At 41.3% G+C, this 17,558-nt stretch overlaps 1 protein-coding gene across 1 annotated transcript in view; it reads left to right on the top strand.

The window, feature by feature from the left end:
* Positions 1-17,558, top strand: part of LOC126184593 (neogenin) — a 250,931-nt gene that overhangs the window by 134,053 nt on the left and 99,320 nt on the right. The window contains exons 16-17 of the mRNA XM_049927035.1: positions 2,415-2,577; positions 15,823-16,017. Coding sequence (XP_049782992.1) covers positions 2,415-2,577; positions 15,823-16,017 — 358 coding nt within the window. The remainder of the gene's footprint in view (positions 1-2,414; positions 2,578-15,822; positions 16,018-17,558) is intronic.

Below are 17,558 nucleotides of genomic sequence, written 5' to 3'. Positions count from 1 at the left end.
CCTAGAAAATTTGCACCAGATAAATAATTTTTGTTGTCAGCTCATTTAAATACAGTGGCAAATGTACAAAAATATTGACATCTTATACATCCTTTTTAAAGACATACTTCTCACATATAGAATTGATTAATTCTAACTGCCACATCAAATCTAGTTGTCAATTTTTGTCCTGTCGTGGTATTTGTTAACTGAAAATTCACCAGAACTCTGATTTTCTTAAGTGAAGTACTGAAATAATGTTCATCATACTTTAAAATCTGATCTGTAAATGTCATAAATGACATTGTTTGAGCATTATGATGGCCCTTCATTGTTTTGCTTCCTGTTTCATCATCCAGTGAGCTTTTTGTGCATAACTTGTCCAATACCATGAACCTATTTCATCTGTGAGGGGTGGAAGAAACTCACACTGCAGTACATAGGAAGTGATAGCAGTGCAGATATCCCTTGCATATACCACGAAATGCCAAAAGTCATGAATTATCTACCTAATATTTTTATGACCTCTTTAAATGTGCTAAAATGCACTATGTGGCATGGATTTTGCAATTTAGCAGTAGAAGTATTTTTACAGATTTTTGGCCATTCGCTCGTTTGTCATTAGATCACACATTTTAAATTAGGGAATGATTGAAATCATCCTTCACATTTTTAGTCTGTTTGAATACAAACACAAATTAATAAACAAAACTGTATTCAGTGCACAGTCTGCTGCAGAGTGAAAATTAATTCTGGAAAACTGAATTTACTTCACTCTTACTCTTTTCTCTGTAGATACAATATTAACAAAATAATTTTTGTGTCTAAGTCAGCTATTTCTAAAGACAGAGAATTTGCGGTACATGTTTACAAAAACTCATTCATCAGTGAAAAATGCAGAAAATCATTTTTAATTAGGGTAACTGAACTACCTGTTTTGAACTTCAGTTTAGTAGTGTGGTGCAACTTCTTTCCCTCTGTCTTCTTTTACTCCCCTTCCCCTCTCCAACCTCCACACCTGTGATAGAATTATTATCTACCTGTTTCCCTTTTATTATTCCTCTCTATTTGTAGTCACTGCCGTACTTTGTTATTTGGTATCACTCATACATTGCTGGCATTGCTGACATTGTAACACCATGAGGCATGTAACGGGGCATTGCTGACATTGTAACACCATGAGGCATGAAACGGACATCAAATTGATGTAAAGTGTGCTACGTGATATGATATGCAAATTACTAACATTTCAGAGCAGCTTCACAAGGTAGATAAGTGTAATGCCATCTACATTCTTCATACAAGGAAAGATTATGCATTAGGTTTCTCATTGAGAAAATTGTTTCGAGAAAATCAGTTTATGCCTTGTTTACCCCTATGTGTCAGAATTAAACAGCAGCAGGGTCATGGCCTATTGAGACTGTGGTTTATCATTCATGATATTTATACTAATGTTTGTAAGGATGTCAAGACTGTCATGAGAATATATAATTGATGGATTTAGAGAGGTGGGGGGGGGGAGCACACTCAACATCATGCAAGATGTCAACAGCCCAATGACTGAGAAGAGAGAGATATTATTCACTCATCTGTGCGGAATTGTTGTACAGATGGTCACATACCAAGATTCATAAAATGGCCTATTTTGCAGGGAGACAGGTATCCATGATGACGTCTTGAGTGCCACGGACTGTCAGCACAGCAATCATTGTTGCGCCTTACTTGAAGTGATGTTAAAGAAAGGCATTGACAATGCCAGATCCAATGACAACTTCGGAAGTAGAAGTGGCACCATTTAATCTTTTTAGATTTATTCTCGTTCTGTGTGGAGCTTCACAATGGACATATCCATATGTGGAGGCTCTGATCAGAATGAATGTTGCCAGACTGTGTTCATTGTCAGTATACAGGCCCAGCTCCTGTTGTAATGATATGGATTGCCTATGGGTACATGACATGATCACCTCTGTTTCACACAGCTTGGAATTTGGATAGCAGTCATTACACTTCTAATGTGTTAAGGCTGATGGCTGTGCCCTATCTTTGAGGTCTCTGTCACTTTATCTTTTAACAAGATAATACAAAACAGCATGTTTCCCATGCTGTCCTGACTGACATACGTACAGAGGGATTTTGACTGTTGCTGTGGCCAGCATGTTTCTCAGATCTCTCTCTTTGGAAACATCTAGTTGTTTGTTACTGGAGACTTACACACACTTGCCAACCAGTAAGATTGATGAACTGTAACATAGAGCTGAAATAGTGTGGAATGACTTATCTGTATCCTTAATATGAGCTTGGTATGACTTGATGCCCAGCTTGGTTAGAGCCATTGTTTTTACCAGAGGTGACAGTTCTGGTGTTGTAATGATGGGGCCAGCAATGTAGAGTCCATATATAAAATATTTAAAGTCTTTATAAATCTTTCCTGATAGGGACGACGATCTAGTCCATGGAGCATGGTTGTTATGAATATGACGCAAGAAGAAAGACCATCTTCTCAGCCTCGAGATCTAACTGTTGTTCCTGTTGAAGACAATCCAACAGTTGTGAATTTGAACTGGCAGCCACCAAAGCAGTCAAATGGCCCAATAACAGGTACGTGATATTGTATGTCCATTCACCCTCTTAAGTCAAAACCCTCCTTTGCAAGTACTGAGAAATACATTGTAGGGAGTATCTGTACCATTCAATAGTGTTTCCTTACAATTTCATTTACAAAGGCATGTAGGAAAAATCTGTGCTCCACCACTCTCACCTCAGCCTTCACAGGATGTAATTATCCCAACAGCCTAGTTGAAAAGCAGATTTCCCGGGCCACCACAACCAATCCTCGTATTGCTGATCCCTCCGAAAAACCACTTTGGACCACACCACTTGTCACCCAGTATTATCGTGGTCTTGAATGTATTAATCAGCTACTTTGACAAGACCATGACTTCCTAAAATCATGCCCTAATATGAGATCCATTCTGTCTGAGATTTTGTGCACCACACACAGAAAACCTTTTTGTTGCCCTTACAATCTCTGCAATATCCTTATCAGACCCTGTGCTTCCTTTTCTACCCATCTCCCCACCCTGTAACTCCCACCTCTGTGACTGTCCCTGCTGCTAGACTTGCCCTATGCACCTCCTACCACCACCCACTCCAGCCCTGTAACTGGCAAAACATATAGTATCAAAGGGAGAGCCATCTGTGAAACAACATGTCATATACCAGCTGTTATGTAAACACTGTTCAGCCTTTTACATCGCCATGACCACCACCCAGCAATCAATCAGGATGAATGGGCATATGCAGAGGGTGTACACCAGCAACACACAATATCGTGTTGCAGAACATTCTCATGACGAACAAGCTCTACAACATGACAGTCACAACCTCGGTGTCTGTTTCACCACACGTGCCTTCTGGATTCTTCCCCCAGACACCAGTTTCTCAGAACTCTGCAGGTGGGAACTACTGCTACAACATGTCCTTGATTCTAGCCATCCACCCGGCCTTAATTAATGTTAATTCTTTCCATCTCAAAATTTCTTCATAGTAACTATCCCTTTCATCCCTCCATTTTAGTTTTCCACATCTTTCATTTTCTGACTCTATTTTTCACCGTCCCTCTCCCACCTCTACTACATACAGTGTACTTAGCTTTTCACTCTTATCAACTTGTGCACAATGTTTTAGTAGTAATCTTTGTGTTGCATATTACCCTGTCTTCCACATTTAAGCTCTTAGGTTTTCAAATCTCGTCTAGTGAAGTCCCCAACAATAATCCGTCTGGTAATCCTCCCGTGACCCAGAGTTTTGGGGGACTTTTCTGAACTGTAGACCTTTCCACCTTTCCCTAAACCTCTCTGGTCCTTTTTCTTCACCCCTCTTCCTTCCCCTTCAGGTCTTCTGCCAGAAGAAGGAGTCATTGGCTTCGATAGCTTGTAAAAGTTAAACCTTTGTGTGTGTGTGTGTGTGTGTGTGTGTGTGTGTGTGTGTGTGTGTGTGTTCTCTCGCACCACCACTTGGTGAGTAGATTTACTTTACAGTCATGTTTGTGAAAATTTGGAAACCGAGAAGCATATTTGTGACTGCAATGAACTTGATACTGCAAATTAGAGATGTGACAATACACCAGTGATAAGGAATATAGAATTGTACCTGATCTCTAACTTTGGGAATTCAGTGGTGCATGAAGCCCTTCTGCATGCCTTACCTGGGACCTGTAAACTTTGACCATGCAATCAAACAAAGTGTGGAAATATCCTGAGAGATATCCCACCATAAAATTTGTTTACATGTCAACAAAACATCAATGGTGGTTGTTGGAGAAGCATGGAAAACAAGTTGCAAAGCAACGGAATCCCGGATGTATTTAGTAGATGACAAGTGAGGCCAGGAAATCAGTGGTACTGTTTTTCCTTTGAGGATGACCTGCAAGGTTGACACATCACATGACCTGGCATTATTCCACTGAAATATGGCATGCAGTGCTGTCTAAAGGAGCAACAGTTTATTGAGCTGTGAGACTTCATTGATATAGGGGTTGCTGTTTGAATTGCTCTCACTATAAAGGATTAAAGATCATGAGTTGTATCCAGTGACACACAGAAGCATCATATTTGACATTTAGCCCCTATGCTGCTCATTATTGTAGTCTGCCAGATTGGCAGCACCATGACACGTCATGATCATTGCGGTCACCTTGTGCTACCTAAGATTTTTGGGTATTTTTAATTTCACTTTTTGTCACTCATAAATATAAATGACAATATTTGAAAAATTCTAAGATTTTAGTTTAGGATATTCTTCCTGTTTCTGTTATAGATTCTGAAGATGACCAATGTATAACTATAACTTGTCATGATTAAACGGCTTGTTCTACTGTTTCAGGACATGTTTTCACAAGGAAACTATTATTTTACTCTCCTCTTTTAGTGTCTTGCAGAATTAACTCAAGAACATATTTTGGCTGCCCAATACTTACCTTCAGTGGACCAAATTCCAAGTACTGATTGCTATATTATGTTGCAATGTGTGGGTTCTAAAACGGACAGTGAACAACACAACAACAATTATGTAAAAAATGTTTATTTAACTCAGTGAATTGAACACAAATGCAGTGAGATTGAAACAGTGTATTCTAGAGAGTTCCAATGTTCATAGCTGAGTCCTTTATACTGTAGTCAGTGATGGGGAGAGGTTGAGTACTCGCAGGCACTGTTCATGATACAGAAGGGGCCGATGATAGGCTGTGGTGGCCTCTTATCCACTTTGATAGTAGTGATGTGTGCGCTGGTCGAGAGGAGTGTGTCTGTAGGACGGTCATCGTTGAAGAACATGATTGCTATATGGCTGCCTTTGGTGGTGTAATGCCTGTGGTGCCAACCTATGAATTATGTATTGACATGATGTCATGTTGTCTGTCAAAGTAGACCACACTGATGATAGACTGTTAAGAACCATCTCATTTGCTTGGAAGAGAATAAAAATCGAAAACAGAAATGATCGTAAACTAACGATGGAAACTGTAGGAAGGCATTAATTAGAATATTGATTATTGTCAGTATATCATTGATGATGTGTTAGAAAACTTATAAAGCTGGGAAAAAAGGTATCATTGTAGAAGACATGCATATATTAGAAATGTTATGTGTTCATGAACAAGTCAGGTGAAAGAGCATTCTTTTAATAGAAAAACTGAATAACTAAACTGGAATTCTGAACACACAAGATACGGCAAGCTTTTTCACCTCGCTCTCTCCTTGATTGTGTATATAAATTTGTTTTGGGTGAGACGTAGCCCCAGTTGCATTTTACAATTGTTGCTTCAGGCTAGGTTTTCCATTATACTTGGGGAGGGGGTTAATATACTCACTAACAGAGGATACTGATAGACGATCTGAGGCACTACAGTTAGCACCTGTCAGTTGTTACCCGAGGCGCAATCACAGGGTCACTTGAGAGGACCCAATAGCAGCACAGATCTAAGCATGCGCCTGTGGGCCAGTCCCCTTTAGTACGCTACATGACCTCTGTTAAGTCTCACCTAGCTGCTATTTGGATATCTACCCTGCTTTGGACGTATACTTTCCAGCTTATGATCTGGTGTCTATACAGTGCTCTGCTCAGGACAATTTTGGCTTTGTTCCCACATTACGCATTCGTGCCGAGGGCAGTTACTTTAGTGGTGGTAAGTTTTAACCCTATTGTGTTTATGCTGACATGTTTGCCTGTGGTTCCTGTGTTAGAGACACCAGTATTTTGAGGCTTATAAGCAATGACACAAAGTACAGCAGGCCACTCTTCTCCAGCCTGTGTCTCGGTAGCAGTGACCACATCAGTCGATGGCTGTAGCTACACCCCACCACTATATGCTGCATTTGACGAGTCGTTGAAGAACTGGGAAGCCTACCTCCATTGTTTTGAACGCTACCATTTTGCTTACAACATTTATGGTAGGCAGCAAAGTGCTTTGTTTTTGTCTTCGAGTAGTTGTTTATACGAAATGGTGCAAAAATTGAAACCACTCTCAGATAGTAGTGAATTGTCTTTCAGCCATCTGTGTTTTCTGTTAACCGAATACCACAGTCAGCAGACACATCTTTTTGTGTTTAGATTGCTGATTAATCAGTATTAAGGTACCTTCACACCGAAAACCAACTCCAAAAAACAAAAACATGCAACTGTTGTAAGTTTGGCAAAATTGCAACTGCTGTGAGTTTGGCAAACATACAACTGTTGAAAAATGTTGACAACAGTTTCAAGCTCTTGTAAACAAACATTCGGCATTTTTATTTTTTGCTACAAAAAAGCAATGGAAATGGATTCTGACTGTGAAGATCTGCCATTTGTTATAGCGGGAGATGATGCTTTTGCTCTTTCAGAGTACATGATGAAACCATACGCAGGGTGGCAAGAGAGAGGCAGCCAAGAAAGAATGTTTAATTACCAAATATCTCGCGCTAGAAGAACTGTGGAGAATATTTTTTGGAACATTGTAAGCAGTTTTTCAGTGCCTTAGAACAATTACGCACTTAAGTCCTGAAAAAGCAACATTAGTGACTTCTGCAACTGTGTCTTTGCACAGTTTTCTTAGAAGAAATAAAGGAAGTGCTACAGTTTACTCACCACTTTGCAGTTTTGATGTGGAAGGTCCAGAAACAGTCAGGGTTTCAGATATCAGTTGAAGGATGTCTCTGCAAAATAAATTTCTTCAGAGAAAGGGAGGCAACACAGGAAGAACCACAAAGAATGTAAAGAACGAATATGTTATCTGCTTTGTGTTGGATGTTGGTAAAGTGAAATGGCAAGACAAATATGCATACATAAATATCGAGTGAAAAGGCAAATGTAATTAAAAATTTCTGAACAAAACCTGTATAGCTTTAGTTATTAACAATATAAGCCATTAATTTGCAAACTACTTTGTATCAGATGTTGACAAAATGATATGACAAGAGAAATAAATTAATTTCCAGCGAAAATACAGATGTAATTACAAAATTTCCAACCAAAAGTCTTACAGCTTCTGTTACGCTATGTGTGGTGTCACCACCAGACCCCACACTTGCTAGGTGGTAGCTTTTAAATCGGCCGCGGTCCGCTAGTATACGTCGGACCCGCATGTCGCCACTATCAGTGATTGCAGACCGAGCGCCGCCACACGGCAGGTCTAGAGAGACTTACTAGCACTCGCCCCAGTTGTACAGCCGACGTTGATAGCCATGGTTCACTGAGAATTACGCTCTCATTTGCCGAGACGATAGTTAGCATAGCCTTCAGCTACGTCAATTGCTACGACCTAGCAAGGCGCCATTTATCTTTTGCTGGTTATCTTATAAAGCCTGTACCGTCAGACCTATGTTCTCCAATTATGGAATAAAGTTAAGTATTCTACCAGTTACCTCCTGTTTGCTAGTCTTATTTCTCTGACCTGTTCCAGACCTCACGCCAGCCAGCGTGAGTTAAACGCGTGCCTTTCTGTTACCCGTCACTGTGGACTGGCTGTCTTGTCAGTGCCACTACACTATGAATGACATTTTTCTTACGATTGTAAATATTTGTCTTCCTGGCTTGTTCACGCCTTCCAAAAACTTCATATGCTCGTAAAATATTGATTTCGGAACATAGATTTCAGTTGTCCCAGACCCACTTTTAGTTTTGACCATTTTACAATGGGCACAATTGTACTGTGTTTTCATATTTGTCCATTTCGTTTCACACTCCACAACTGGTACACCAATTTTATCCGAAACTCCTTTCAGCAAATCTTTCCTTTTATATCTGTCTTTATATGCAGAATCAGAAGGATCCTGTAGAGGTTTTCTCATTTCAATTTCTAATAAAAACTGAATTGTTAGATCTGTTGACAGCTCGTGAGTTGCCGTTGTCGAAAGAAAAACATCAGACAAAGAAAGAAACACAGCAGACGATATGACAAATGTGCATGCACAAGTCACACAACCCTGCCACGTGTTTGCTCACTGAGCATAAACTACAAACTCAAGACAAAAGTTCCTTCAACTAGTTGTTCAGACTCGTGACTTTAAACAACTGTTGACAACAGGTGAAAACTAAGTCAAACTTCCAGATGAAAACAGTTGTCAACCGAGTTGGTTTTCAGTGTGAAGGTACCTTTATAAATAATGTGGACAGTCATACGCAGCATGTGCTGCTGACTTACTGGGTCTCACACACGTGCAATTTCACATGCCAACAGTAAAGTCTCCTATGCAGAATCATTTATTTGAAATGGGATTGTGTGCTTTACCCTTCACAGGGAGATCACCACAAAGGCTTTAGCTAAACCTGATCGTAGTCTTGGTGAAGTACTTCAAATTGCTAAGTTTTTGGAGCTGCCTCAAAATCTAGCAGGTTTTTACAACCTACACTCAGGTTTCCCAAGTTGTTAGTAACTGTCGCAAGCACTGGGGAGTCCAGATCACTGACATTTCATGAGAGACTTAAGTATGTCAATGATTCTGTTCCTTGCTCAGCATCGAATGACCTGTTTTTGTAATGTTTGTGGCTCAGTAACACCCTCCCTCTTTGGTGTTGCAATTTGTATCATGCATGTCGAAGAACCTTCAGTGCCGTCCAGAATGCAGCAGTGAGCATAACAGAAGCTGACGCCCGCATCATGCAGCAAACTGTTGGTAATTACAGTCACGTGGCCATCGTCTGTCAACAGATTGCCAACCAGCCATGTACTCAGTGGCAATATGAATACAAAGCTGTGGTACATACAGTCACGGCTGCAGAACTGGTGATCTCCTTGCTGCCATGCAAGCTCACTGTGGCTTTTACACTGCTTGGTCAGTCTGTGGAGTTCCAACTAGACACAGGCACAGCCGTTTAGTTTAATCAATGTGGACACACATTGCTGGCTCAGTTTGCCTCCTTTGTGACAGGCCCAGAATGGTGTCCTATCTTACAACCAAAGGCCCATTCCTTTCCTCAAAGAGCTGTTGCTGGCAGCTAAGTACAAAAACATTGAATGTGTGCTGACTTACTCCCATACTGCTACAAATTTTTTTGGCATAGACACCTATACCTGTTTTGGATTTACAGTATAGGACCAAGTTAATTTAATGTCAGCCACAGTGCCTTTCTGTAATCTTGATGCCCTGTGCACATTGTATTATGAGATTTTCAAACCGAGGATGTGAAGGGCAGATAGCTTTATGGCTCACATTTCTTTGAAGCCTTCTGCAGTACCGAAGAGGCTGTTCAGGCAAAACTCGCAAAGCTTCAGAACCAAACAGTTTTCTCTCAGCTTCCACCAGTTGGTGGAAAACACCTGTGGTGGTCGTTAACACTTTGAGTGCCAGTCTGGTTAGACACTGGACTCGCATTTGGGAGGACGACAGTTCAATCCCGCATCCGGCCATCCTGATTTAGGTTTTCTGTGATTTCCCTAAATCGCTCCAGGCAAATGCCGGGATGGTTCCTTTGAAAGGGCACAGCAGACTTCCTTCCCTAATCCGATGAGACCGATGACCTCGCTGTCTGGTCTCCTTCCCCAAACAACCCAGCCCCAACCCAAGTGCCAGTCAATTTTGTAAATCTAGCTTTTTATCGCCATCTCCTTCATCCAGTGCTGGAATTTGGATTATAATTTGACCCCCTGGTACAGACTCAAGAAACACATTAAACTATTTTTCTTACTTTGAAATAAGAGTGACTGAATATTTCAGATAGTTCTTTTTTGTGTGATAGAGCCAGAAACACAAAACCTCACTTTGCATACATACCACACTGAAATGACAAATTTCATTTGTGCTCCAGTGATCTGCAATAGATGGTCACTCACTAATGCTTATATGCAAAATGCCTGCAATAAATTTTCAAATGTCATCCAGGCTGACTGTTTCGATTCCTGAATTAGATAAATCATAAGTAGCCTCTTCATCCATGTCATCAGCATCAAAACAATTGCTACAACCTTTCTCAGATTCTTCAAGAATGCAAAGAATATTTGCATCACTGAATGGACTGTTGCCTTGAGTGCACAATGTGCTAATAGTGATATCTACCATTCATCTGACTAGTTTGATTGTTTCGATTGCCAGACTGCATTGTCATGAACCACAGTGGCAGAAATGTATAGTAGGAGTATTTATGTGCCTTCATGTATTTGTAAGACAACTAATATTACTCATGAGAGCTAACAGTTGAATGAGGAATCCTGACTGTAATATTATGGGCATGGAAGCCTGTAATATAATGGACATGGCATTCTTTCCATCATTGAAGACAACCTAATATTACGAACATGTCGTTACGTGTTTGTGGTAAACTTGAAGTCTATGGTTAATTCACAGACTAACATTGATCTGTACCCACTCTATTGCCCAGAGGAGTTGTCTAAATTAGCTGGAGGACACGATTTTTTGAAAATTGATTTAATGTATGTATACTTCCAACTGCAGCTTGATGAGTTGTCTTGGCAGTTCCTAGTTTTAAATATGCTGTTTGGCTTGTACAGGTATAATTGATTGCTGTTTGTGGTTGCAAGTGCATTCACCGTTTCCCAAAAGTATTTGGAACAGTTGATTCAAGATATTCCGCACTATGTCAACTATTTGGACGATATTATCATAACAGGGGGCAGGGGTTGCATGCAAAACACCGCAAGAATCTTGAATCCCTTATTAAGCTGCTCCAGAAAAATTGTTTACATTGCCAGTTGGAAAAGTACAGTTTCTTTGCCCTCATCATCAGCTACCTGGGGCACATTCTTAGTTATGAAAGTATTATGCCCACATGTGACCATGTCGACATGATGATAAAGATGGCAACACCAACCAGCCTTTAACAGATGCAGTCATTTCTAGCGAAAATAACATATTACTCCAAATTTATTCTCTAAGTATCGCAGATCACACACCCTCTCAATCAGCTGCGAAAGAAGGTAATCAAATTATTATGATGGGCTGCCTTTCAACAGGTGTTTTGGCACCTTATGGACAATCTCAAGGTAGCTCCATGACTGATGCCTTATATGCTTGGTCTGCTATTGACTCTGGCGACAGGCATGTCCCAGTTTACTGATTGTGGCGGTTTTGTCAGGTGGTTTGGAGCACCTTAAGTGCTTTGCCTACAAAAGTTTCAGTGCTGAGCAGCTCAGCTATTCCCGTATTGAGAAGGAGATTTAGTGACCATTTATGCAGTCAAGAAGTTGCATGTATGTGTGTATGCCAGCAATTTCACCTGTTGACTGACCACAAACCATTGACTGGGCATCAGTCTAAGTTTGAATAAGAATGTGTAGCAACAGCAGTGCTGGATACTGTTTTCAAGCGAATACCATTATGAAATCCATTTTCACCCCACCGCCCAATACACCAGTGTCCTGCCTTCCTCTTGGGACCAATGTGGATTTTAACCGTCAGAAAACTGTCGCCCCGCCACCTCCAACCCAGATCAACAGCTCCAAACAGCCTTTGGATGAATTCCCACGCACAACTTGCAAAGTCACCTTGGCATCCTGCCACAACCCAGTCCTGCACAAGATTTTGTTGGCAGTCCAGAAGAGGTGGACAGAGCATTTCACCAGACCAACACAGTTTTTTGCAATTATTTTGCACTGCACTACCAACTCAGCACCACACAGGGTGTCTCAAAATTGGACACGAAGGACTCTGACTGCCAGGTTGTCATTCTGCCCTCCCTTTGGTTCGCACATCCCCCATCTCCTCCATCCATCATGTTGGGAGACTAGCTATATGCCTGTGCTTCGCAATGGAAGTTAGAGAAGAGTCTTTGCATACCATTGCTATTTATGGCTCTGTACCTCAGTCAGTAAAAATGGAACCCTTACAGGATCGCTGTGTCAATAAATTCATTTTTCCTTGCCATGAAGTCCAATATAAATTAACCTCATGAAAGAAGCAAAGCAGTTTTGTTAAGCACGAAGCAAAATCAGTAAATCGATGTATCATAGGAAACTAAATTCAATATTAATTGGTATGCATAAAGATAAGATTGCGTTACTTAATTCTGTCACTGAGGTAAAAAAAATCTAACAGTGACCTCTATTGGTGTGTGTATGCCAGCAATTTCACCTGTTGACTGACCACAAACCATTGACTGGGCATCAGTCTAAGTTTGAATAAGAATGAATTGCAAATGTAAACACCACAAGCTATGCTTACATTACCTGTGAAAACCCCATGAAAACTCATCTTCTTGTTTTGGAGGGTAGCCTATGCAAAGAGACATTTTACAGTATTGTTATTTGTATAGTGCACATGACTCATATGTTAGAAAGGCAAAAGAACGGACCCGCAAAATTACAGACCAATATCCCTAACATTGGTTTACTGCAGAATCCTTAAACATATTTTCCGTTCAATTATAATAAATTTTCTGGAGACCAAGAAGCTCATGTTCATGAATCAGCATGGTTTTAGAAAGCATCGCTCATGTGAAAATCAGCTTGCCCTTTTCCCACACAATATATTGTGAACTATGGATGAAGGGCAGTAGGCAGATTCCACATTTCTAGATTTGCAGAAAGCATTTGACATTGTTCCCCATTGCAAGCTGTTAAAGAGGGTATGAGTATATGGAATAGGTTCATAGATATGCGAGTGGCTCAAAGACTTCTTAAGTTATAGAACCCAATATGTTGGTCTCGACAGCAAGTGCTCGTCAGGGACAAGGGTATCATCAGCAGTGCCCCAGGGAAGTGTGATAGGACCACTATTGTTCTCTATATACATAAATAATTTGGCTGGCAGGGTGGGCAGCAGAGTGGAGCTGTTTGCTGAGCAGGATACAAGATGACTTAGACAAAGTTTCTAGTTGGTGCGATGAATAGCAGCTAGCACTATATGTAGAAAAATGTAAGTTAATGCAGATGAGTAGGACAAACAAACCCATTATGTTTGTGTACTGCATTAGTAGTGCCCTGCTTGACACAGTCATGTTCTTAAATATCTGGGCATAATGTTGTAAAATGATATGAAAAGGAACGAGCATGTGAGGAGTGTGGTAGGAAGGGCGAATGGTAGCTTAAATATTGGGAGAATTCTAGAAAAGTGTGGTTCATTTGCATAGGAGATAGCATAAAGGAAGCTAGTGTGACTCATTCTTGAGTACTGCTCGTGTGTTTGGGACCTGTACCAGGTTAGATTAAAGGATGACATCAAAGTAATCCAGAGGCGGGACATTAAATGTTACAAGTGTTATGGAGATGCTTTGGGAACTTAAATTGGAATCCCTGGAGGGAAGGCGACATTCTTTTTGAGGATCACTTTTAAGAAAATTTAGAAAACAGGCATTTTGAGTTGACTGCAGAGCGATTCTGTTGCCTCTAACACATAAGGACCATGAAGATGAGATATAAGAAATTAGGGCTCTTATAGAGGCATATAGATAGTCTTTTTTTTTCCTCATTCTATGTGTGAGTGGAACAGGAATGGAAATGACTAGTAGTGGTACGGGATACCCTCCGCCAAGTGATATAAGGCAGATTGCGGAGTACCAACTAAGATGTAGATGTAGATGTAAATGTGCGTGAAGGCCAGACAGGACATGTACTAGTCCACCATCGATGCTGATATTGAGTGCATGTGCAACTCGTGCCGTGCCGTGCCGTGCCGTGCCGTGCCGTGCCGTGCCATGCCTCTCTCAACCAGGCATCCTCTGCTCAACAGTTTTGGCTGTGGCACCATCTTGAACACCCTTAGGAGAATGTCCACATCTATTTTGTAGGGCTATTTGAGGACGCTATGTTGTTGCTGGTAGTGGATGCCCTCTTGAACCTTCCATTTGTCGCTGTCTACAATCACCTCTGTTACCATCAGTGCCCTTGAGAGTATTTTTTCCATCGAGGGGCATCTTAAATCTTCCAATTTACGTCTGCTCAGCAAAAGGCTTTCTGTCGCAACAACGGTATCGACCACCCGACCACTGCCCCTTCTTACCATGCCTCCAACATGGAAGCTGAGTGGATGATCCACACCTTGGAGACTCAAATGCAGAATGCCTTGCAGACGTCATTGACCGAGAATGCATTACACAGCTCTCTGATAGCGTATTGGTCCACCTCAATTAGTGGGGTCAGCCTGGACTCGCCATTTTAGACCTCCTGTATCCCATGCAGCATTCTTATCCTGCATACAGGCCCACTTACACTCAGTGCTCCTGTATCTGGACACACACATTTGGACAGTGTCTGGGGTGGATTGAAGGCCTCATTCTAGGCCACAGGGGTCGTCAGCTGTTTGACATTGTGGTGGGTTATTTTCACCTGACCCACTATTGCAACCAGCTCCTGCCATGAGCACAGTTGCAATCGGCACCCTGTTCTTATCTCCCCCACCTGTGACCCACATACTGGACAAGAGGGTCGCCTCCAGCCGGTTCTTTTGCTCTGTCCTGCCATCTGCTGTGCTGAGGTACAACCTCCACCCACACTCGCACACGACCAAGTAAGAGGATCACAGTTTGGGAATGCATGGAGGCAGAACCAAATTCTCCATCCCTTACCTCAATGGCCCCTGAGCAACCCCTTTCCTTGGGCACACTGCCGCCTCCCCCACATGGGTTGATCTTCCTGACAGGTCAACTCTGAGCGGATGGTCCTCACTCCATTAGCAGAGAGTTCTACCGCTCCACTTGCTGCTGCCGCTCCACACGCCCCAATTCGCCAAAACTGACACTGCTGGTGAAGGATATCTATAATGGATCTGAAGTACTACACTTAGTATTTGTTCGGTGCCACCAGAGGTGCGATCACAGGGTCACAGGTGCAAACTGATAGCAGCACAGAGTTAAGTGAGAAAATGTTAGCCAGTTTTATTTAGTAATTTGCTCTGTTAAATCTCGCGTAGCTGGTATTAGGATATCAGTCTGGCTTACATTCTTGTTGTTTATGCATTGTTCTGTCTGGTTAAGATGTGAGTACCAAATGCCAGAAGGAAGAAATGTTGTAAATTTAAAATACTGTAACGATAATATGTGTTTCTTTTCTAATAACGATCATAAATGGTTCAAGATGTGCTATATACATTAATGTGATGTATCCTCTAGTAAAAAATGGGATCAGAATTGAACTGTAATTCGAACTCTGTTATGCTGGACTGTTTTGAATGTGCCTTGCAATTTTGTGGGAGAACAACATGTTACAGTAAGGATTTTACAAATTTTAGAGTGACAGTCAAGTTGAAACCTCTCAGTATCCTGACAATTGCAAGAGCACTTATTTTATAGTGTTCTCAGAGATACTGAATCCTGTTTTATTCCCTTGGGCTCTTAAGAGCTATCACCAAAAATAATTATAATTAATTGTGTTCTCTTTCATTTTCTAAATTTTTTATTTAATGTTTTGTTCTATTTTAGGCTATGTTATTCTATATACCTCTGATAACACATTGAATGATCGTGATTGGGTGGCAGAAGGAATTGTTGGTGATAAAATGACGACGTCAGTGAAGAATCTTAGTCCACAAACAACGTATTATTTTAAGATACAGGCGCGTAATAATAAAGGATATGGGCCTTTTTCTGCAGTTGTAACATTTACCACTGGAATAGGTAAGTCAGTAATGTATATTGTCAGAGCTCACTGATCTGCATGCTGTATTATTTCTCATGATTCAAACAATATTTGTCTCAGTGTATCTTATGTGGTTACAGCCTCTGGTTGCTTAAATGTTACAGGTTAACAACACATATAACTGTCCGTTTCCTCATAAGTTGTTCACCACAGCTGCTGTTGCACACAGATATATTCAGAAGATCCATTCACACATTAATCTCATTTTTAATTAATTTATTGATTAATTCATTCTATTTTTATTCCCCGTGCACCCTTTTTTGAATTTGCAGTAGCTTGATTGATAGTTTGCCGGTCTCATTAATACAAGATGGGAGCTGTAATTTTATTTCATTCCTTTCTTCTTGTTCTGTGTGTGTGTGTGTGTGTGTGTGTGTGTGTGTGTGTGTGTGTGCGTGTGCGTGCGTGTGCGCGCGCGCGTGTGCGTGTGTGTGCATGCGCATGCGCGCGTGAGTGTGGTTGTATGTGTGCGTGCACTTGCGCTGTAGCAGCATGGCCTCCAACAAGGTAAGCAATACATCAATGAGAAAGTCCAGATAATGCACCCCAGTTAACCTTTGTGATGGCATGTATGGCCATATTAATCTATTGTCAAGTACTCCTGCCAGTCTAATGCTTGAGAATTGGTGTTGATGCCCTCTTTCCTGAATTACTTGAGGATTTACACTTGCCCATACGTGCTGGTTATGGAAATTCACAACACCATGTCTTGTGAACCCTGCCTCATTGATAAATAAAATCTGGATGTGAACAGTGGATCTGCGGCACACTTCTGCGACAGCCATTGACAGAACCGCCTCTGCCATGATGATCCTGTGACCTTAGGGCCTGAATGCACTGTAGATGATATGGGTACAGCAATTGTTTGTGAAGTACCTCCCAGATAAGAGAGTGAGACACCCCTTCTGCTGCTGCTAATCATCACACACTGTTCCCAGGGGTTTCTTCCACTGAATGTAGCACACAATCCTCCATGACAGGCATGCAGATTGTGCAGGGCCTTCCAGTGTCATTCTTCCCAGGTTGCAAGGGTACCTACATCCCTCAGACACTGGAAAAGTCTGCTGAACAGCTTATCGGGAGGGGGAGGGGGGGCATTTTTCAGCATGGAGGGCAAAGGCTCGCAAGCTACATCCACTTGCTAAACCATAACAGAATATCATATCTGCCATTTCACTTATCGAGTAGTTGCCGTGAATGGCTAACAAGTGGTGGAAGAGAGAAAATGTAAATGTGATACACAATTTATATGTAAAAACAGTGCAATAACAGTACACACATAAGTGAATCTGCATTTGGAAGAAGGTAAAGCACTATGATGCGTACCCAGGGTTGATAGTACTGTACAATAGGTCACACTAACATAACGAAAACTGACATAGCTTACAACAAGATTCAAACCACATAACTGACAGCAGATCACCTAATCGCAGATAGAGTACTGTGAGTAAGACATCATAATACCCTGCCAACAAGTTTGAGGGAGCACCAATGCATTGACTATGCTAATATCTGCAAG

Source organism: Schistocerca cancellata, chromosome 4, assembly GCF_023864275.1.
Source record: "Schistocerca cancellata isolate TAMUIC-IGC-003103 chromosome 4, iqSchCanc2.1, whole genome shotgun sequence".
NCBI lineage: Eukaryota > Metazoa > Arthropoda > Insecta > Orthoptera > Acrididae > Schistocerca > Schistocerca cancellata.
This window is presented reverse-complemented; position numbering and strand designations above follow the sequence as displayed.